This window comes from Arachis ipaensis, chromosome B1, assembly GCF_059453495.1.
Source record: "Arachis ipaensis isolate K30076 ecotype BB chromosome B1, ASM5945349v1, whole genome shotgun sequence".
NCBI classification, from domain to species: Eukaryota; Viridiplantae; Streptophyta; class Magnoliopsida; order Fabales; family Fabaceae; genus Arachis; species Arachis ipaensis.
In genome coordinates, this window is record NC_142436.1 from 147,430,204 (window position 1) to 147,451,627 (window position 21,424).

At 34.8% G+C, this 21,424-nt stretch overlaps 3 protein-coding genes and 1 long non-coding RNA gene across 7 annotated transcripts in view; 1 reads left to right on the plus strand and 3 right to left on the minus strand.

Annotated features, from left to right (window-relative positions):
- Positions 1-120: 120 nt before the first annotated feature.
- LOC107639594 (Protein phosphatase 2C family protein) lies at positions 121-2,403 on the minus strand. The gene is made up of 2 exons (XM_016343143.3): positions 2,006-2,403; positions 121-1,496 (listed from the first exon to the last, which is right to left on the minus strand). The coding sequence occupies exons 1-2, from the start codon at positions 2,159-2,161 to the stop codon at positions 507-509; spliced, it is 1,146 nt and encodes a 381-aa protein (XP_016198629.1). The 5' UTR covers positions 2,162-2,403; the 3' UTR covers positions 121-506.
- A 2,653-nt stretch (positions 2,404-5,056) lies between these two features.
- Positions 5,057-10,193, minus strand: LOC107639603 (Galactosyltransferase family protein). Of its 3 annotated transcripts, XM_088502102.1 has the most exons (9): positions 9,904-10,106; positions 9,725-9,742; positions 7,791-8,613; positions 7,232-7,464; positions 6,865-7,140; positions 6,643-6,771; positions 6,367-6,543; positions 6,155-6,262; positions 5,057-5,456 (listed from the first exon to the last, which is right to left on the minus strand). In XM_088502102.1, exons 1-9 carry the CDS (start codon positions 9,904-9,906, stop codon positions 5,250-5,252), a joined length of 1,974 nt encoding a protein of 657 aa, XP_088358228.1. In that variant the 5' UTR covers positions 9,907-10,106; the 3' UTR covers positions 5,057-5,249. The 3 variants fall into 3 exon arrangements, with proteins under 3 accessions (XP_088358228.1, XP_088358229.1, XP_020961172.1); XM_088502103.1 differs by lacking the exon at positions 9,725-9,742 and having other exon boundaries at positions 9,904-10,193; XM_021105513.2 differs by lacking the exons at positions 9,725-9,742; positions 9,904-10,106 and adding an exon at positions 10,128-10,188.
- Positions 9,415-11,664, plus strand: LOC110263752 (uncharacterized). The gene is made up of 2 exons (XR_002349581.2): positions 9,415-9,764; positions 11,263-11,664. It is a non-coding gene; the product is annotated as an uncharacterized LOC110263752 (long non-coding RNA).
- Positions 11,665-12,728: 1,064 nt separating this feature from the next.
- The window catches only part of LOC107639630 (calcium-dependent lipid-binding family protein), a 45,291-nt gene continuing 36,595 nt past the window's right edge, over positions 12,729-21,424 (minus strand). The window contains exons 49-63 of one of the 2 annotated variants that reach the window (XM_088502104.1): positions 20,589-21,392; positions 20,388-20,464; positions 18,942-19,395; positions 18,761-18,847; positions 18,469-18,624; positions 18,195-18,379; positions 17,176-17,700; positions 16,745-16,922; positions 16,491-16,633; positions 16,282-16,408; positions 15,084-15,305; positions 14,460-14,816; positions 13,867-14,025; positions 13,468-13,755; positions 12,729-13,362 (exon numbers count right to left, since the gene is read on the minus strand). In XM_088502104.1, the coding sequence (XP_088358230.1) occupies positions 13,219-13,362; positions 13,468-13,755; positions 13,867-14,025; positions 14,460-14,816; positions 15,084-15,305; positions 16,282-16,408; positions 16,491-16,633; positions 16,745-16,922; positions 17,176-17,700; positions 18,195-18,379; positions 18,469-18,624; positions 18,761-18,847; positions 18,942-19,395; positions 20,388-20,464; positions 20,589-21,392 (3,906 nt within the window). In that variant the 3' untranslated portion in view covers positions 12,729-13,218. Of the gene's footprint in view, positions 13,363-13,467; positions 13,756-13,866; positions 14,026-14,459; positions 14,817-15,083; positions 15,306-16,281; positions 16,409-16,490; positions 16,634-16,744; positions 16,923-17,175; positions 17,701-18,194; positions 18,398-18,468; positions 18,625-18,760; positions 18,848-18,941; positions 19,396-20,387; positions 20,465-20,588; positions 21,393-21,424 lie in introns of those variants that run through there. The other variant, XM_088502105.1, reaches the window with a different exon arrangement.

Here is a 21,424-nt window from a genome sequence, read left to right on the forward strand (position 1 = left end):
AATAAAAGGTTCAAATAATAACACAACCAAGATTCGAAACTATAACACGTGTCAAATAAATCGCCATTCAAGGTGATATGCTAGATAATAATGTAAGAATGTAAGAATGTAAGAATGGGGTTTTCATGCAAAACTACAAAGAGCAAAGCATTGCTGAATGATGATAAGTCTAGCTCATATCTTATTTACACCAAAAAGCATTAACAAGGCAAGGGGCTAAAAAATCAAAACAACGATGACGAGGGACCCTTCCTACTCCGCCAAAATTAGTTACACTTGTCTCTTCATGTACCAACATAAACTGGAAAATCAGAACAACTCCCAATTAAATAGGTCTCCCCCCTAACTCCACCAAATATCCCTTTCTATCCCTACAAAACTGCTGGTTGCCTTTTTCTTTTTTTTCTTTTCTTTTTTTTTAACTCTGAAAGCCTAAAAAACAGATTAATCTTCAAATGAAAGGAACATTTCTGAATCATTAGAATTGCAATTTACAATCCCACTTTTTAATCTGACAAGCTTTTCAATCTATTTCGGGTCTCTTCAGACAGGTTACAAGCCTTGAATCTTCTTCTCCAGGGCGAAGAACATGACTCAACAATGCTTTGTACAGGGGACAAGCATATGACAATCACAGTGAGATTGTCTGATGTATTTAGGCGCAATGCTTCCTTCACCAGTTCCCGGGCACTTTGCTGTGGGTCGTCATGCCTTCTTAATCCGCGACGAACAAGGCTAACGGCAACTTGGCTGGACATAACATCCCAGATCCCGTCACACCCAATGATTAAGAACTCATCCTCTTCGGTCAAAGTAACCAGTTGAACATCTGGCTCTGCTATAAGAGGGGATGCAATACCAAGTGGAAACTTGAAGTCCCAATCACCCAGGGCACGAGTTACCGAAAGATAGCCATTAAGATATCCATCATCAATGAAGGCCCCCAATTCCTCCACTCTCCTCCTTTCCGGCAAATAACTTGGCCTATGATCTTGAGACATCTCTACAGCTGTACCTCTCCTGCAAAGAACTGCTCGACAGTCTCCAGCATTGGCAACCAGCAAATGATTTCCAAGTATAAGGGCAGTCAATGCTGTAGTCCCACATGAACTACTAACACTCTGTTCATCAGCCAAGGCGAGGTCTGCCCGTATAAAAGCTCTCCGATGAGTGTCTTCCAATTTCTTCAGAAAAAGTGAATCGGTGTCATATGATTGAAGCATATGAGCATCTTCAAAAAATAACCTCATAGCATTCCTCTTAACAAAAGCAGCTGCTTCAGGCCCTCCATGCCCATCAAAAACTGCATAAAATGCACTCGGTATTGGACACTTGAACACAAATCCAAGGTGGCCAGCTAGATCATCTATCCTAATGTGTTCATCATCCATAGATATGCGTGGTCCAATCTCTGCAAAGCTACCAGAACGCACATTTGGAACAAACTCAATCACAGGAGTCTCCAAAATGGAATCTTGAACCTCAGAGCATGCACCCTAACACAAATACAATACTCAGTTAGAACATCAACACAAAAACGGTGAAACAAACAGAACATAAGCCTGATCACTAAAGCTCATAGAGCCTACCAGCATAAAGTGATTAAAATTTTCAGCCATTTTATTTTGGGGCTCGATTAGTATTTAGTAAAACACTATATCCCAAAATTCGGGTTCACAAATCTCTGCAAAACACTGAACTTCACCACATCCACCAATTGAAATAAGATAAAAACATCATCATATTCATAATACCGATTTCAGATTTGATAATTAACTATTAACTAACGCAAATTCACAGCTAACTCCAGAATACTTAATACAGAATAATCAACGAAACAAACATCCCAGAAAATTAAGAGGCGCAACAAATAAAAGGAAACACCAGATTCCTTAACCAAAGCACGTATCCCAATTGAAACAAAAAACCTAATTTTTATTCTGAGGGATTTAAAGGGATAAGTATGTGTAGAATGGAATTGAGAAGGGAACAAAAAAAAGCGTACTTGACCAAATATGGGGACAGAAGGAGAGGTTGGTGAGACCTCAATCTTAACGTTTTGTTCTTGCGTCACGCACAGATGATACTTCATGTCCAGCATCGGAATACTCTGCTTACAGATAATCTCCGCTTCCGCTACCATGTTCTGGCTCACAATCATCTTCAAACGCCGTTTTCGGGAACGAATTTAGGGTTCTCAAATTTCCCTAATTGAATCCTAAAGCCTTCAAATTGGGTCTGAATTGGGATTCCTTTGCAGAAGAAGAAGAACAACAACAGCAACAGTAACAAAATTAGGGTTTGTTTCTCTCTCTAACTTTCTCTCTCTCTCTCTCTCTCTCTCTCTCTCTCTTATTTTTCCTTGCTTTGCAAATTGCAACGAATTCTGCGTAAGTACTTCCAGGGAGCTTAACTACGACGCGGTTTATATACAAGTCAGTGGGCGCAAGGTGAAATTTCCGTTATACCCCTACGGATAACCCCGAAAATCTACTTTTTATGGAATTTCGGGGTTCGAGTGAAGGGTAGATTTGTCAAACGTGGAACGGTACGTAGATTCGCCACGCTTCTTCTCATGGGCCAAGTAGATTCGATTCAGTAGTCTATTTCTTTATTTTTTTTTAAAACGGAAATTACGAGAATATCCCTGCATATGCTTCTGAACAAAGTTAAGTTAATTAACCCACAGATTAATTTTTTTTATGTTTAACTTTGCGGCTAAGCTCCTAGCATTTCGTGTCTTTGGTAGCTTTTGTGGATGTTGCGTATAAGTAATTCTTATTAGCATGAATTATTACCTTTCTAAGCATATAAAATTTATAAATAATGTATGAGTTGGTTCCCTTAAATCATTTGAATATTTATATAATTGTTGATAGAAAAAAAAATGGATATCATTTAACTCATGACTCATCAGTGAAGCAACCTTTTTTTCTATCAATCTAAATTACTTAATAAATTATAAATAAATAACTAGACCACAAATTCATAGGAACAAACATAATTGTAGCATTGAATATTAAATAAAATGTTTTAATAATTGGCTATCATGTTCTTTTTATGTTTTTCCATTATTTTTATTTAATAATATCATTTCTTTTTATTATTATAATTCATCTAAAAATATAATATAAAAAAATTATATATAAAATCATGTTATTAAAAATAAAAATAACATTATTATTACCCTTTAATGTGATATAAATCCAAAAATTATTGAAGGGATATTCCTAGCGTATTGAACTTAAAGGTGGAAATACCTTTTAATAAATTTAAGGAAATTTCTCAAATACGGCTAATTAAATAACATGAATGGTTTTTATGATATAGAATATTTTCCCTATAAGATAAAAAAGCTATGGTTGTACATTAGCGTTGGAATTCCACTGCGTACTTGTGTTGGATACCATATCATTCACGTAATATTAAATAAATATATAACTAAGCAATGGCCAATAATATTAATATATCATGGTCATGGATGCATTCTTGAAAGAAACACAATAATATAATATAAACACATCTTTTTAACCTTAAACACGTTTTACAGTGTCTATCTATCTCGTATATATAGCAGTATAGGTAAATTCAATTATTTTTCATAATTGAAATTAAATTAAGTAAAATAATATCAATAATTAGCCATTTGCCCATGCCTAAAGAAATAATGATGTAATCCACACAATAAAGGTTAAATGATAAATATCTTGGAACTTATTTTAGTATGTTATCTAAATAAATGAAACTAACGTGTAACCATAATGGATAAGATGCCCAAGAAAGGTGAACAGAAAAAGAAATTGCTTCCCAATATTCCTGCACTATAGAAGTGGAGGGAGCATTGGGTTCAATTCAATTCAATGCAATTCTATTCATATATTTCTGCTTCAATTTCAATGTTATTATTTATTATGGCTAAAAGCTATAGCTTTATTCATCAAAGTACCTTTCCTTTGGTGGTACGCGTGGCACTTTTATTTAAAACCAGGTTGCGTAAAGAGACCTTATTAGAAGAAAATTCCAAATTTTCTAAATGTTATGACTACCAACTATTTTAATTAAGAGATGGTTACCAATAATTTGAAGCCAAAAATCTATTTTAGCAGCTTTCAATGTTTGAATAATTGTTACCAATACTTAAATAAGATACGCAAAAGTGAAAACATAAGTAGTCTATTTACTTTTGGTTTGGATTTTTGTCCCACAGGATAGTAATCAATATCAATCAGTGTGGTATAGCTTTATAATTTAAAATATTTTGAATACTAAAATGGAAATGGAAGCCATTCATCATTCATGAGGTTTGAATAAGGAAAATAAAAGCACCACTATTAATTTTGATGTTTGTAGGGGTATTTGTGATGCGATTTAAATCGACTTAAAAAATAAATATTCGATATAAAATATATAATTTGTTATAATTTAGACCGAGTTGGTTTGATTTTATTTTTAAATTTAATTTAATTTGATCTAAACTATTAATTTTGAATTTGATCGATTTATTCGAGTTAAAAAATATAAAATTTAGAGGAGTGCTAGAAGGCTAGCAATTTTTGTATTTTGTAACCATCAATTGACCATCAATAATCCTTTTAATGGTGTGAGATTACATCTAATGGTGGGAGATCACTCACTTTTCTTTTGATGGTTAAATACTGGCCACAAAACACAAAAATTGCTGGTCTCCTAGACTTTTCCTAAAATTTAATCTAATCTAAATTAATATTATTTTGATCAATTTTTAATTTAAATTAGATTGGATTAACAATTTTATTTTCATACCCTAATCGGTTGTATTAATCTTGTTTCTAATCCTATGTATCACATCTGTTTTGGAAACTTCTATCATGTTCACACAAGTTTAAAGCATTCCATATACAAACAAAACAAGTTTACTCATACACGTAATTAAAATATGAAAATTCTTAGTTAAAATCATTGATTTGATAAACTCTATCTTTTTCTTGCCCTTTAATGGATACACTTGTGATATAAATATCCAACAATATCCAATACAAGAATGCCACAACACATCAAAAGAAAATTAATTTCAAGTCAAAAATCTACTTCTCTTTTAGGAAAAAATGAGTGTTTCCAATGAATAAATCAATGAATTATATGATACAAAATACATCTAATATGATTAAAGGTAACACTGACAAACACTCATATATCTTAAAAATTTAAATAAGCTCAAACCTCAGATTCATGAGTAACCAAAAGAAAGATTGGTAACTATGTACTATATTCTACTCACAGCATCTTGGTTGATGTTCTGTTTGCAGTTTATCCCAAAGGCACAGCACCAACCGTGGGCTTTGATAATGGGCAAGTACATAATTTGATTCACATCCAACATTGTAAAACCTCTCATCATTTTCATAATGAACTTCTTTGCCACCATTCTTGAATTGTTCAATCCATATTCCCATGGCAACATCTTCTAATTTAAAGAGCTAAGAATAAACATATATAAAAAAACTTTGGGCAGTTAGTTAAATGAAGACACTCTTACATTAAATAAAGTGTTTGGAAGAAGAAATTATACAAATTTATTTTGTATTTGATAAGAATATATTGAGTGATGTAATAGAAGAATAACCTCTTGAACACAAGTACACAACTTAAAACAATACAAATATACAATGATGACGATTTTCACAAATTCACCTGTGCTAGAATATATTTAGGATATTATAAATTTATATAGAATTTAGGTATATCTCCTATTAATTTTTTATTTATTTAGTTTGATATTAGGTTAATTTCATCATTAGGATCAGATTGTATTATTGGCCTATAAATAGACATTTTCCATAGTACATTCACAGAAACAATAACATCTGAAATCTGAATCTCATTTTTATTTTTGAGTTACTATCATGAATGCTAACAACCTGAATCTAGTTTAGAGTTTAAATCAATTTTAAGCTCCATTTGATTTTAGAGAAGTAAGTCCTTGGTGATGTATGCTTAAGTTTTTACTTAATCCTTAAATTTAAGAAGATGGCAACCATTTAACACGTCCATGGAAAAAAAAAACCTTAAGAAGCATATCCTTTTACTATGCAAAAGAATGAAAGATTCTACAGTAACTCAATGAGCATATAAGCTTTTAAGTTTCCATTCCATCATGGTAAACAGAACTTCTAACCTGGAGTTTTCTTTCCTGGTGGCCATTGACAATGAATTTCGCTATGTCTCGGGAGATTACATAGCCAGGACCATGAGCCCATGGTGGGTATGTATCATATGGCCATTCCTGAAACAATAGTAACAAAAACAAATAGATAAATAAACCCAAAAAAAACTTGGAGGGGAAACTGCTAATGTAATTTATTAGTAGCAACATGCAGAGGTCAATACCTTCTCACTGATGTACCATTTGCTTTCTTTATCCCTCTCAGGTGACGATTTAGAAGAGATGAGGCCGAACAAAAGACCATTTGATGGCTTTCCTTTGAGGCTAGAAAGCACTTCATCTATCCTAACAAAAGCATCATCATCTGTTTTCATGATGTATTTAGATGGCATGACTTTAGTCTGCATGTTTAATACCAAAAACATATATCAAGTAGCTTATAGAAAGTAAAGACCAAAAGAAGATAGAGCAAGATGGATATATCAAGTAGCTCTACTTACCCCCATAATGCAAATTGCAATTGTCTTCAAAGTAATCAAACTATAATAATCAACAAATGGCATTAATTGAATATCCCCATATGCTTGAGATTCACTCCACAACTCAAAGTTAACTCTATTGTTTTTGTGCTGCATTCAGATAGATAATGAATGTTACCTAGGAGATTTTTATCAAAATGTATAGATTTACTTTGGCAAGTGTTAAATAAATGCATCACTTACAAGCCCAATGAAAAATCGGACAGCAACTTCTCCAGAACGTACAGCCTCATATTGCATCCAAGACCTCCTCAGCGCCATTCGGCGCTCAAAGTTATTTCCAGTAGAGAACACTCCAATCAACAAAACAAGCTTTTTCCTGGTGATAGAAGGAGCCTTCAATTTATCAACATCAACTAAATCGCTATCTTCCATAACGGGTAAGCCTTTTGCCAGGACAGATAAGAGATTTAGGCTGCCTGCTACTTTAACATTGTTGACTAGCCATGGTTCAAGCTTCTGCATCACAAAAAGTCTAAGGTTGGAATAATAATTCTTCTCTTAAAAAAGAAAATGTTTTTTCAGTAGCATCACTCCTCCCATACCTTACCTCCCTGTACGCAAAAGAAGTTTCATGCCTTCCATTAACAGTCATATGAAATCCCTCTGAACCAACCCACAATGTGGCAGTGAAAGGATTCCCCTCAGCAAAGGGGAAATTACCAGTTCTATGTGCACTTTCTGAGGAAACATTAGCAGTTATATCACTAGTAGGTTGACCCACATTTACATTGTCTTCGTTGTTACTTCCGACTTGTACATTGCAGAGAGCAAATCCATCAACTACAAGATACAGTAATATGATTTAGAATTTTCTGCAAGCCTCAAACTTAAGATATTGCATAATAGCAAAGGAAATTAAAAAGACACTGGTTTTATATGATTGGAGTGTTACAAACTTCGTGTGTAAGAATTGCAACTGGAGCTGTAGCCTACTGATGGATGGAAAAGTCATCTATGAACATTATACTGTCCAGGTAGTTAAAAATGCTTCTTATTTACTATATTTCCAAGGTGAACATAATTATTTAACAATTAAAGGTCTATAATGGATCATTATTTAATGGTGAAAACTTCTTGATAATAAAAAAACATCTTACGAAATGTACCTTTCTGGTTAGCAGAACCGCGAGCAGGACACCTTTCCTCTTTTCCCCACCCAAAATTACTAGTCCATGTATTTTGAACTATATATGGTTCCTCAGTCATGTTATCTTGAGGAACTCTTATGTTGTAATATAAGATGATTGGAGGATTTGGCTTCTCTTCAAGCTCTTGTCCAATAAGGTCAATTTGAAAGCTGCTATTCCCATTAGGGATGCCAATAATTGTAATAGAAGAATCTTCAACCAAACCGCAAGGGAGCTCGAGAGTGATTCCACTGCCTGATATTGTCTTACCAAATGTGGTCACAGAGAATGGGCAGTTTTGATTTTCTGGGCTTTCTGTATTATTAATCCTAGAAACTTTGTCTTCTTCAACCATAGACAGCAGTTTTTTCCATGTTACAGAAGCTTCTTTAACTCCTTGAGCAGTTTCAGGCAGCGCATCCGACCTCGAAAGCAAGGAATGCAAGTAAGACCATACAATCACAGTATTCATCTCTCTTTCAGTTAAATTTTTCATGCCATACAGATCATCAAGCCCGTCGACATGAATCAAATGTGGCCTTTCTCTTGGTACCAGCGGTACTCTTTTCTGTTCCACCTTAGATGAGTTAACAGGAGGAGCACTGCTACCACCGTTAACATAATCATCTACTACCTGTTGGTTATGAAAGAAATTATATGCTGATTGTTTTGCTGACTGTTTCTGTGGCTGAAATCCTTTATACCCGTACAGGAAAACCAACATCATAACTAGAGTCATGATCAACAAGCCTCCATACCACTTCTTCATTTTCAGCAAACCTTGAATTAAATGTAGCCGTTTCTGTAGACACATAAATCAAATAACTTTGACTACAAGATTATTAAAAGAGTCACACCAACTAATTTATAGAGTTCAAGTCACATGCATAGCAAAGAACCAGTGATCAGGCTGAACTCTGACTAGCCCTCATTACATGCCCTTTGCATGACAGTAATGGAAAAGATGTCATGTCAACAATTTCAATATTCACACCTCATCTCAAAGATTCAAATACCATAATAAGGCATGGTACATGAGCTTATGCACATGAGAGTGTCATGAAACCACTCTCCCTGAACTCTAGACTTTCCTTCTCTTTCGTTTGCCTTATGTTGAAATTTTCTTTTAGGGGGTCAACAAGGATTGAATTCCTGAGCTTTTGGTCATATAAACTTTATATCATGTCATAAAACCACTTATCAAAAAAGCTTAAACTAATAGAAAGAGGCATATAAATAGTTATAAAGAAACCTATTCAAATGCTGAAAATGTATTCTAAAGTATAAACACAACTTACACTAATAGTAACTAATTTCCTAGGCAACAGTGGACAGAATTCAGATTATTGAATGTTTTGAATCTTAATTGACCCAGTTTGACACTTCAGTTTCTTTTTGTCCAATGTAGGGCTACATGTAAGTTAACCTACACATACATATTCATGTTGCAAAATGTTAAATGGAAGTAAAGTAAAGGCTACCAATATTTGAGTTCCTATGTGTACAGACCCAATTCAAATTAACTTTTTTGGGGCATGAATAATTGAATATCGGATTTTTTTCTTAGTAAAGTTAGTAAAAGCGCAAAACCCGCAATACGGTTATAGTATGTCAACTACAAATCTACACATTTCAAATATCAAGACAGCCAATAAGTTATAGCTCAAACGGCATAGTCTCTCCATACTCTTAAATTAAGAGGTTGCGGGTTCGAGTCTCCTATCTTTGGTAAAAAAAAAAAAAAAAAATATCAAGACTATCTTTCGGCACCAGAAAGAAAAAGGAAAGAAGAAAAATCGCATCTTGGACGAGAGAGAGACAGAGAGAAGGAGCATAAGCAGAATCGAAAGGAAGGAAGAATAAAAGATTTGAAGTTGAAGAAGAATTCACCCAGAAACTCAGTGGTGACTCACCATTGAATTGAGTTGAAGCTGCGAAGTTGCGTCAGAGAAGGTGAGTATGAGGTATGAGAATGAGAGTGAAGGTGAAAAACATCAGTTGCAATTTTTCAAAAGCCCTTATTTATTTCTCATTATTTTCTGTAGCATGTACTTGAATATAGTAAAAGACTAAAACTAAGCTAAAGTAGTACCATGATTTGGTCGGAATCTAAGCTAACGCCGGCAAGGGATGTGCGGTGCGCGGTCGTTGTCGGTAACAAAACACAACGCAATTAGGTAGGTAATAATTATTTGGTGAATAGGGACAGTTTTTCCCCACACTATTTTTGGTCGTCTGAGTGACAGTTGAGACCGGTATGAGTATGGAACTAAAAACTAATTAATGTTTGATTACATGAAAAAACAAAAATTAAACCTGCAATATCTGATCTGAGAAGATTAACATAAACATTTTGTATATTCCTACACGATCGACTTGTACAAGTGTTTGGTGGTGGTGTTTTGTATTTATAAGCCTTCTCCTTTTTATCCTCCTAAATCTATCAATATTATGTTTTTTTCTCTGTTTATAACTTTATATTAGTATTATTTATTTTGTTAATTGGAGTAATAAAAATTTTTTTTAATAAAAAAAATAGATATATTATTTAAATTATTAATCTCTTCCATAGAGCTATTATATCAAAAATTTTCAAATTCTTTCAATTGATTTAAATTTTTAACAAATACAACTTTTTTTTATGAATCTATCTTCTTCGAAATATTTATAGCGTTTTTTATCTATAAGTCTATTTAGTTGGTTTTACAAAATTTAAATTTAAAAAATATATTTAAAAAAATTAATAAAACATAAATTCTAAAAAAAAAATCAATGCCATATATGATTAATCATCTAATCATAGTTAGTTATCTGAATGCTTTTTATTTTATATTTGGTGAGACTTCAATTAGTTTATCTAATACATAAAAGAGTATAAGATTTTTTTTAGCCAAATCCAATCAAGTTAGCACAAATTTAACAAAAGAAACACAAGTATTCATTATCGCTTTTTCTTTTTTAGCACTTCTTCAACAAAAAAGTTTTCGTTAAAAAGTACACAAACTTAATGACTTTTCTCATAAAAAATTAATACATAACACAAAAATTTTTACATACAGCAAAAACTTTATTAATATAACATAGAAATTTGTACACATAGCACATAAATTTTTGCACATACACATAAATTTTTGTTACAAATATAATTTATTGGCTGGATGAGTCAATATTCTGAACATGTGGTTCATCAACTTTTTTTGTTATGCATCAAAATTTTATGTGTTATGCGTAAAAAATTTGTGTTGTATGTATATTGTTGGTTGGGTGTTAATGTTTTGAATATGTAGTCTTTTAAAATTGTGTTGTGTACCAAAATTTCTGCGTTGTATGTATTTTGTTAGTTGTGTGTCAATATATTAACATATGACCATTTAAATATTTATGTGTTGTGCATTAAAATATTTTACTCTGTGAATCAAAATTTCTGTACTCTAATTTTCTGAAAATATAGGAGAAGAAGAAGATGAAGACGACGACGACGATAATAATGAAGGAGGATGAGAAGGAAAAAGGAGGGGAATAAATCAAACAAAAGAAAAAGAAGACGACGTTGAAGAAGAACAAAAAAAGAAGAAGATGATGACGACGATAATGAAAGAGAAGAAAGAGAAGAAGTAGGAAGAAAAAGAAGAAGAAGAAGAAGCATGCCTATATACATATGTCCAAAGAAGTGCATTGTGACTTGGTTGAGTACCTGGTTTAAAAAAACTTGAGTGCCTAGCTTTATTGTCTAATTGATATGATTATGGGTTATATATCTTACAAAAATATATTCTGGTTATAACCCTAAAATTCATTCTAGCATATTCTTTTCACAATCAATTAACACTTTAGTATTTTTCTTTTTTTCCCATGATTATTTGTAGAGTTATGGATATTTTGTTATCAAATAACTAAAAAAAAAATAATTTAAAACCCGCAGTGATTCAATCCACGTTTAAGAAGGAATAACACTGTTAACATCGTATTTAAGAGGTAACCAGCAAAGATAACTAGAAAATGGTTTGTTAATAATTTGCAACTTTAACGGTGTATATACTTTGTAGAGGCAAATACTAAATTGGTACTCGAAAGATTTTGGCGCTGACAAAATAGTACCTGACTTTTGCTATTGACAAAATAGCTCCTAAACTTCTTTGCTATGGCGGAAGGGGACGCAATGACTAGGTGCTACCATGACGGAGGGAACGCGGAAGAGACGCACCGTGAAAAAGAAGTGGCAAACACGAGAATATGATGAGATACTACCATGGTGGAAGGGGACGCAACGGCGTGCTGAAGAAGCATCGAACACGAAGAACACGGCGAGGTGCAGCGACGTGTCATGGCGGTCTTCTTTAGCTGCCATGGCAGAAGGAGACGTAGCAACGAACATGAAGAAGGTCGCTGGAAACACCACCGGAGCTCTCTACCATCATCGGGAGCCCTCTTTCAACAGCCACATCAGCGTTTTCCATTCGCTGTGACATCACCCTTTCATGATTGGGTGATTTTGTCAAATTTTAAAATCTTTCATAAATTATTGTCAATAACAAAAATCAGGTTCATTTTGTCCACACCAAAATCTTTCGAATGCCAATTTAGTATTTACTTCTATTTTGTAATAGAATTTAATTTTCATAGACAGTTGGTGTAAATAAATTTTACTCATAATAAAACTTTAATATCCTGGGTATGTAGAGAAGTTTCTTCTTCTTCCACCACCCAAAATAGTTTAGTGCATCTTTTGCTATCACAAGAGAAAACAGATAAATATCCCGCACGTAGTCAATTTGTATCATCGAACATACTCGGACGAATTCATTTTCCAAACACACAAAGATTATCAGCATCATTGATAAACAAATTTTATTTGCCAGTAGTTTCCCCCTCGCTAATCTAATTGCAGCATGTATGATTCTATACTTGGCTATCATATTTTATTTTGGGGTAATAAGCTTTTATGTATTTGCTATGAATGATTAATTCTATGCAGCAAGAAATAATTTTGTTTCTCAATAAGCTATCGGTATCTCCTATTACTATCAGAGCTATGATTATATATATATATATATGTATATATGTACAGCGTAAACTATTTCGATCTATAATAAAATACAATAATTGCTGGACATTATGCTATGGCAGAGCAGTGAGATCCGAGGGAAAAAAGCTGCCACCTCAAATACCTCACCAGTCGGAAGAACTCATTCCTTCAGCAAACAGGTCCTCACCAAGTCAACTTCTGAGATGATCCACCTCTTAAGCTGAAGGGGAACTGGGCTCATATATATCTCTCTCTTGTATTGAATGAATGTAAGAATGAGGAGGACGACTGTGATACGAATAACTTTGTGAATAGAGGGTTTGGGGGATGCAGTTTGAGAGAAGGGTTTTTGATCGATTATGCTGAATGTAGAGCAAAAACTCAGCTATAGCGACGGGAACTGCTGCTTCCAAAGATTGAAGAGACTGGAGTTGATCCAGGCGTCACCTCTTTCAGTGTTAAATCAAATTTAGAGCCCTCAACATGCGGAGAATAAGGCTTTTTCGCATTCTTTGCCAGTGTTACCTGAGAATATCGGTGCAAAAGAATCAAATCACAAAACCGAGTAATATTGTGCTGTGCGTAAACATTGGAACAATGACAAGAATCCAGAGATGAAATTCATGTTACCTTTGATGCCCCTGGACCATAAGTGTGAAATGCACGATCTATTGAAGAGTAAACTTCAAGAGCTTGATGGGATTCAGGGATGCATTTTACAATGCGAACGTTTTCTTTGGTATCTAATGTTCTAGACTTCAAATACAAAATGAGACGGGTTGGAGGGGATTTGGGGTTGTCCTTTTTACCATGAGTAAGTTCCATCGTAGCAAGGTCGTCCCACCGTATATCCCACTGTATTGAACACGGATCCCTTGCTGGGATGAACTTCCTCTGACCGATAACATTGGATGGTTGCTGAAAATGACAATGAAAATGGTAAGAAATAAGTGAAGGTAGTAACATAAGTGGGAATCATTCAAGAATATGGTGGGTTTTTATTCACTCTTGTCGATCATGGATACGTACTTGCAATAGTATCAATCGTCGATGAGTGATCATGAGAATCTTCCCTTTTCGAAGCATGAAGTGATCTTCATAAGCATCAGTTAAGGCGAACTTTCCTCGAACTTTAAAAAGATCAACCTGGCTGAAAAATGAGCCTGATTCTGCCAACTGCAATATGACCTACACAATACAGCATATGGCAATCGTTCACAAACTGGGCACCCAGAGGAAGGTTAATATTGGGGGGAAGGAGGGATAAGCTTTGTTTATAAGTTAGATTTTGCTTATGGGACGGGGAAAATGAAAGCATAAGGACAAAAGCATAAAAGAAAATAAGAAAACATTTGGGACAAAATTGAAGCTTTCCTAAATGTTGGAGACAAGGCTTATGCCTTGGTAATAGGCGAGATATAAGAAGAAAAAGGAAAAATGAACTCTTACTAAATTCTCAATAACCCAATTAAACAAACCATTTGAACATGAAGTTATTGTAGCGCCAAATAGGTAAGGGAGCAAAAAAAAAAAAAACAAAAAAAAAACAAAACTTAGGTGTACATGAATGTAGTGAACTGATTGATTTAGTTGTGATCCTTAGCAAGTAAAACCTATCATACCTGTCCTTGAGCTTTGTACTCATCATATAGTCTAAGCAAATTATCCCCACCTATAACGCGTGGCAGTCTCCTCCGGAGAAGTTGTTCTTCAGATGTTATAGCGGATGCAATTTTCATTCTCATAGCATTGGCACCTTCTGTCGTTTTTGACAGAAGATCTAGAACTCCACTAACTGGTTGTGCTGCTGCCCCTATAATCCCCTTCCCAACACCCTGAACAAAACCCTCAACGCCAGAAGATTTTGCACCTTCAAGAGGCTTTGTCAAAATACCAGTTACCCCTCTGAACAAACCTTTAGCTAATGCCCCGCCTCCCTCTCTTAAAACATCCCCAAAATCCTCCACACCTTTGCTTTCCTGCCACACATTTACATTAACCATAGGCATCAGCATCATAACAAACCAGTGCACATGCCATGACATATAGAAAAGGAATCTTATTGAAAGAAACAGAAAGAAATTTCATAAGATACGGATGATGGGGAATCCTCCTAAATATAAAAGAAGAAACAGGAAAAATATTGCAGTGAAGTAGTCAACATGTTTTCTATTGTAAAAGATTAATTTTCTAGTGAAGTTACAACCTATCAGATTAAACATACAATAATCAAGTGTAAATTGAACCTGTCTCATCCGACTTTGAATGAACTTCTTATCCATAGACAATGCAGCAACTCCTTTACTCATGTGTCCAAGTGCACTACTTGCATTGCCCAATATATCAACACCTGAGAGAAGCTGAAGTGGTTGGCCTAGAAGATCCTTCCTGATATTTGATACAGCCATACTAATCATTGAACTCTGCCTCATGCACACATTCTCATGAAACTTCTGGTTTATCTTCACCTGGTTGAGGAGTATTATTATTATTATTATTAGCGGATTATCAATATATATTAAAAATAATGTCTGTAATAATAACTAGGGTTAAGTATAATTTTGGTCTTTAAGGTATAGGTAAAAAATTCTTTTTCGGCCCCAACCTTTTTTTGTATACAAAATGGTCCCTAAAGTTTAACTTGGTTTTAAAATCGTCCTTATGGTTTAACTTGGTTTTCAATTTTTGGCGGTGGAAGCGGAGGCAGAGGTGGATCGTGGATAGCTTTTTCTTCTTCTTCCCTTTTTCCTTCACAGGAGCATAAGCACTCTTCTTATTTTTCCCTTTTTTTTTATTTTATAATTTTTTTTTGTTATGGGTAATTTAATCCAAAATTTTAAGATTTAAGTAAAAAAGACGATTTTAACACTTGGTTTTAAACCTTAGGGACGATTTTGTATACAAAAAAAGATTGGGGACGAAAAAAATTTTCGGCATATACTTTAGGAACCAAAATCGTACTTAACCCTAATAACTAATATAGGATTGGTCAAGAAGCTAAATACATTAGGATGCGTTTGATTTGCGTTTTCATTTTCAGTGTTTTTCTGTTTTCTGGATTTTGTGAAGGAAAAAGTGAAAACAGGAGGTGAAAACAGAAAACAGGATTTTATTGTTTTTACTGTTTTCACTTTTTCCTTCCCAAAATCCAAAATACAGAAAACACTGGAAATGAAAACAGAAAATGAAAACGCAAACCTATGGTTTTGGACTTGAGTCCATTGAAAAAAATATTTTATAAGGAGAGGAATAATTAAATATGAAGAGTGGGGATTTTTTTTTAAAAAAATACATATTTGACACCAAGAAAGGAGAATCCTCATAATATATGTAATAGATAATAGATAATAGATTATTTTGATAGAAGAGGAGTACACATTTATAACTAGGACAATTTTACTCTAAGGCTGACTAGAAACTAGAGAAAAAACTGTTAATGCTTACTGGCATATTTTCCATGTTACCCAATGCAGTCATCAAGGATGCCCAGAAACCAAGCACACCTCTTGGCCTTTGACTTGGTGACATAGTCATTGACACTTTGAATCGAATTTCCGAAATATTAAGGACACTGTAATTGAAGGCAATATCATATTCATTTCCCAGAAACACAACACATAAAAAATACAATTTGAAAAGAGATTCCTGCATACCCAATTTGAATGATTGGATCAACTGATGCAGCAGTAGTTTGAGAATCAGTCAGCCTACCAAGCTTCACCACTTGAATCATTTCATGTAGGCGCCAAATAATTGGTTCATGAATGTTTATTAAAAAGGCAGAACCTTCTGGCCCCTGTTTAAAAGAAATCAGTAAAAAAAAAAAAATTAGAGTCTCATAATTAATAATAAAATGGAATTCGGCATACAGTTTGCTGAATAATAATTATAACATGGCAATGCTCACATGAAGACCAATGTAAGGATATACACACAGATCCAATGATCCATCTGATTGCATCGTCACTGAAAATTTCAGGATATAATCAATTTCTGCCACAAGTCTCTGTGGTCTGAAGAGAACTGGCATTGGAGTTAATGGCAATTGGTTGTCAACTTGTAACCCACCCATTCTGAGTTTGAATCTGGAACAAGACATAAATTGTATTTACAAAAATTTAAATGACTAGATAATGGAAAACCAATCCCAAAAAATAATTAAAAAAAGCCTTGTATAGTTGATTTAAATCCTGGTTAGCACGTTGTATTGGTTGACTGGATAGTGGATTTAAACTATATTTTCACCACAAAACCTGAGAAACTAAAAAATTGAAGACAAATAACCAATTCCCAAAGACTAACCAAAATGTAAGAAACAACTGAAACGAAAAAATTTACCTGCTAATTCCAGATCCTAAACCAGTAGAATATGCCAGAACAAGATTCTGGACAGAAAGGTACAAAATTTCCTCAGGAGTATGATCAATAATTGATATCCCAAGCTCAGCAAGATCAAAATTGATGTGGAATTCAGAATTGGAAATAGACGTTAGTTGTTGCTTTTGAGATTCACTCATTGCTGATAAATGCCTTTTGCCAAGAACTCCTGCAGGTTCAGTTTCGGGCATCCAATCACTTATCTTAACAACGTTGATTTTCTCTTCCTTTAAAATAGTAACACGCATGGCTTTAGTTGGTCCATCTCCTGTTTGGGTCGGCTGGTGATCAGCAACTTCATCAATATCATACTTTAGTGATTTCATTGGGTCAGTGCCATCTTCAAAGAGTTCCAATAAACGTCTCCTACCAAGATCTTCCCACAGAAATGAAGCAGCTGAATTGGGAAGCAGCAGCTGCCAAGAATCAGCTGTCCCATCAACTTGACGAAAGCGAATGGGCAAGAACATGGAGCGATTTTCAATTCTGTCAACAGTCACAAAACAAGAATGGTCAAATGTCCAACACTAGGAATGAGAAGGCTGTATTAGAAGTCCTACTTGACTTGGGATATGGCCGTGATAGCCTTTATAATGGTAGGCTACGCTCACCCCCTTGAGCTTGTGTCTAGGATTGAGCAAGGCCACTAAATTCTAATATGCTACTGGGCAACCCAAGATTTCCAGTATCGCAGACTGCATGCTTCAAATATCCAGTCCTGAACGTATGGTGTGCATATTGTACATAGCCTAGAAAAAAGATGTCTACAGCCTTCCTAAAACCTTGGGCAACCCATCCCTGATAAACTATCCTTTGTGGTTAAGTAAGGTCTACTCAATTTTAATACGTAACTAAATATGAAATTAGAGAACAAGTCACACCCATGTGTTTATTATTTTTTTCCTTTCAATGTTTAAAATTGCATAAAAATGATTATTCATAGGGAGGGAGGGAGGGAGAGGGAGAGTGAGAATAAAAACCTGTATGGACTTCTCAATGAATTTGCACGAAAAATAACTTCAAAGCGTGACTTCTTGGCACCAGTTCTGACAGCTACTCTTAGTTGCATTGGATCGCCTCCAGCTTCTTTATTTAAGCTAATGCGCATTACACCTTCATAGCTAACACTAAATGGGGCACTCCATTTGTAGCCATCAACACGCAACTAAAGTAAAGGGGGATCCTACGTAAGATATAAAAACAAGCAATGCAGGTCATTCAGACTGACCAATTGAAAATAAGTTAAACACATACCTTCAAAAGTTCAACTTTGGCTGATGTTTGCCACCCAAACGGTTTTGGAGGATCATCGGGATGAATCCATAGAGCTGACTGTGTGTCACATTGTTGCAGGCAAACACTACACCCAACCCTGTTAATGAAGATTGTGTGTGGTTGGAAATGAACCACCTGAACATCAAATAGCGACGTAAGTTGCGTATACAAATAGTATACTGTGTGGCAGAAAACTGACCACCTAACATGCAATAGCAGCCAACAATGATAATAACAAGATAAAGTAAAGTAACAGTACGGACAATCTAACCTTTGTCCTGTCTGAAGTCATGTTCAACAATGCAGAAAGTTTGTAGTAAGATCCATCAGAATTGAAAGCCTTTACGTCAATCCTTTCCTGCAAGAGTTTTAATGAAAATTTTAAACTTGAGGGGTTATTAACGCATTGAAACAATGATGGAGCACCTGATTTTTTCATTAATTAATATCACCTTGTTTTCCAGTTCAAGCAGAGAAATCCCAGAACTGTAAATTTCAGAATGGCGGAGAGAAACAGAAAGGCCCACCCTCGGTGACAAGTATGCATCCTTTTGAGACTGAAACATTGCAGCTCCACTGTGACCAGCATAATCTTGTGGAGAAAGCATGCTAGGGAATGGACTGCTGTCTTCAATTACTTCAAGAACTTGTAGATTCCCCCTTGAATTAGAGTGCCTCCTATCCAATGAGCTTATGGGATTTCTCAAGGCAGTTCTGGCAGACTTAGCTGCTCTAGAGAGTACGACAGAGTCTGCCTCTGTATTTTCAAGAGTTTCGACATCCACCACACGATATGCCAACAGTAAAGAAGAATCGTTGACAATCCAATAAGGAACAAAAAGTCTTAAGGTTTTTGGTGCGGTACTTGTTTCACCCATATCAAGTTCAATGCTCAAGCGCAATCTCCTGCATATATGATATCAGAGAAGACAGATGCTAAAATAAAAATGGATCCTGAAAAGATTCGAGTAAACAACAATTCTGTTGAACAATGTGTAAAGTACAGCTTATAATTAGAGTTGAAATTAGCACGTGAACACACACACACACCCAATGGAACATAAAATATGAGAGCTACTTAAGTTTGCTCGGAGATCATCAAGCTCCAGAAATTAATTCCAATCTATTATAATATATAAAAAGAGCACCAAAAATAGTGTTATAGTGAATGAATGACATTATAAGTTTTTAAGTTTCATATAGAATTGTCATGTCATCCATTGCAACAACATAGAAAAAAGCATCCATCTTAGAACTACATTGATACTACCATAGAGAATAACATCCCAGCATAATCTCATAATTTTACACATTAAATTATCTAATTCTACAAAAAATATAGTATAAAGAATGTTAATTCATATCAATGAAGCAGTGCAACCAATATAAGGGCAATAGGATTTTGATGGCTTGACTCGGTATTGTTCTAGGGATTGGCATTGTACGTTGATATAGAGTTCTGATTTTTGCATGAACCTGGCAGCAGAATGTTAATGAACGGATCGGATCTTGGAGTATGATAGAATTCAGTACCATATTTAACTTGTATAAATAAGAGATGCATGAGACAAACAAGCGTGGCAGAATTGCTTCAGTTCTCAGGTTACACAACAAAGTCAAAATCATACATAGTCCATTAGCAAATAAAGCATGCATAGTTTCAAGAATAGTCAATTACTACTTAGTTGTGTCCTTCGTTTCCAGTTCCATACACAAATTAAGTATAACAATTTAACAGCCACATCTCATAATAATGAAAAGGATGTTGAAAGGACAAAGGTCGATTATTTCACCTCTACCAAAAAAATTAACAAAATATAAATAAACTATTTGATTATCAGAAGGTAGTTAATATAGTGCAAGTAGAATAAGTCACATATAAAAATCTGATTACATACCTTCTACTCTTTGGATGAACCATCCAAAAAGATGAGATATGATTGGCGAAAGAAGGATCCAGTACAAGAATAGCATCCTGAACGAAGGTATCAACAATGAAAATGAAGGTAGAACAATTATGATTGAAAAATAAAACCCTTTCAGATAACAGAATTCTTAATCATAATCTTAAGAATATGCAGAGCTAAGTTAACTATTACCTTATCCATTACCCAGCCTCCTTTCACAAACAGAGTAAGGTATAAAGGTTTCCGAATATCAGCTGAATAGATATGTACACTCTGCCGAGAAGATACGACACCTTGATGCTGCTCTACACAGTGTCCTTCCTTTGTTTTCTCAGAGATTGAAAACTCAGCAGGGCAAGGAAGCCGATTCTCCAATTTAATAGGGGAGTTGACAGATACTCTCCAATCATAAACAGGAGCGTTTAGTTCAGTATTAAGAACTGTCGCATCTATACCCACACTAAGCCATAATTGTTTGCTTCCGCTGCTGGGATTACAGCACAAAAGTATATCCTTCTTCTCAAGCTCATTTAGATTCATTGAACAATTGGATGTTGCAGAATTACGTCTGGAACTTTGATCCACTGGTTGGTCTTTGCTATACATGTAAGTTGAACCAACAGCTACAGCACATCCCCATGAGTATGATGGCATAGAACTGTTGGAGTTCGGTTGAACTTGCAAATAGTGGTTAGAGTTCTTGGATGTACTTCTCAAAGGTAAAACAGTAGAAGCACCAGGGTGTAAGGTACTCGCACCACTTTGTATGTATTCTTTACCTTGATCCGAAAAGTTTTGTCTAGTACGAATCCAACGTCTCCGACGAACAACATCAGAAGATGATTTTGTCGAAAATGTTGAAGAAGTAGGAGGCCATTGTAAGTTTTTAAGGTCAGGCCCATATGCCCACCCCTCCTTGTCAACATACTGAAACTTATCTATGGACCAGCCTGATGTCCATTTCCACCCAGGTGGAAGTGGAGGTTCAAAGAAGTCCTGCAAAATGATAAAAATAAAAGGATTTAAGC

What these genes read in the sequence shown, in the direction of transcription:
- LOC107639594 (XM_016343143.3), bottom strand. Translation starts at nt 2,161, where the DNA reads ATGATTGTGAGCCAGAACATGGTAGCGGAAGCGGAGATTATCTGTAAG. An exon ending in CTGTCCCCATATTTGGTCAA is followed by an intron (nt 1,497 to 2,005) that starts GTACGCTTTTTT and finishes TATTTGTGTTAG; the next exon opens with GGTGCATGCTCTGAGGTTCA.
- LOC107639603 (XM_021105513.2), bottom strand. Translation starts at nt 10,163, where the DNA reads ATGTTTATGTTAATCTTCTCAGATCAGATATTGCAG. An exon ending in CGGTTCTGCTAACCAGAAAG is followed by an intron (nt 7,465 to 7,790) that starts GTACATTTCGTA and finishes TGTATCTTGTAG; the next exon opens with TTGATGGATTTGCTCTCTGC. An exon ending in TTGCAATTTGCATTATGGGG is followed by an intron (nt 6,544 to 6,642) that starts GTAAGTAGAGCT and finishes TTAAACATGCAG; the next exon opens with ACTAAAGTCATGCCATCTAA.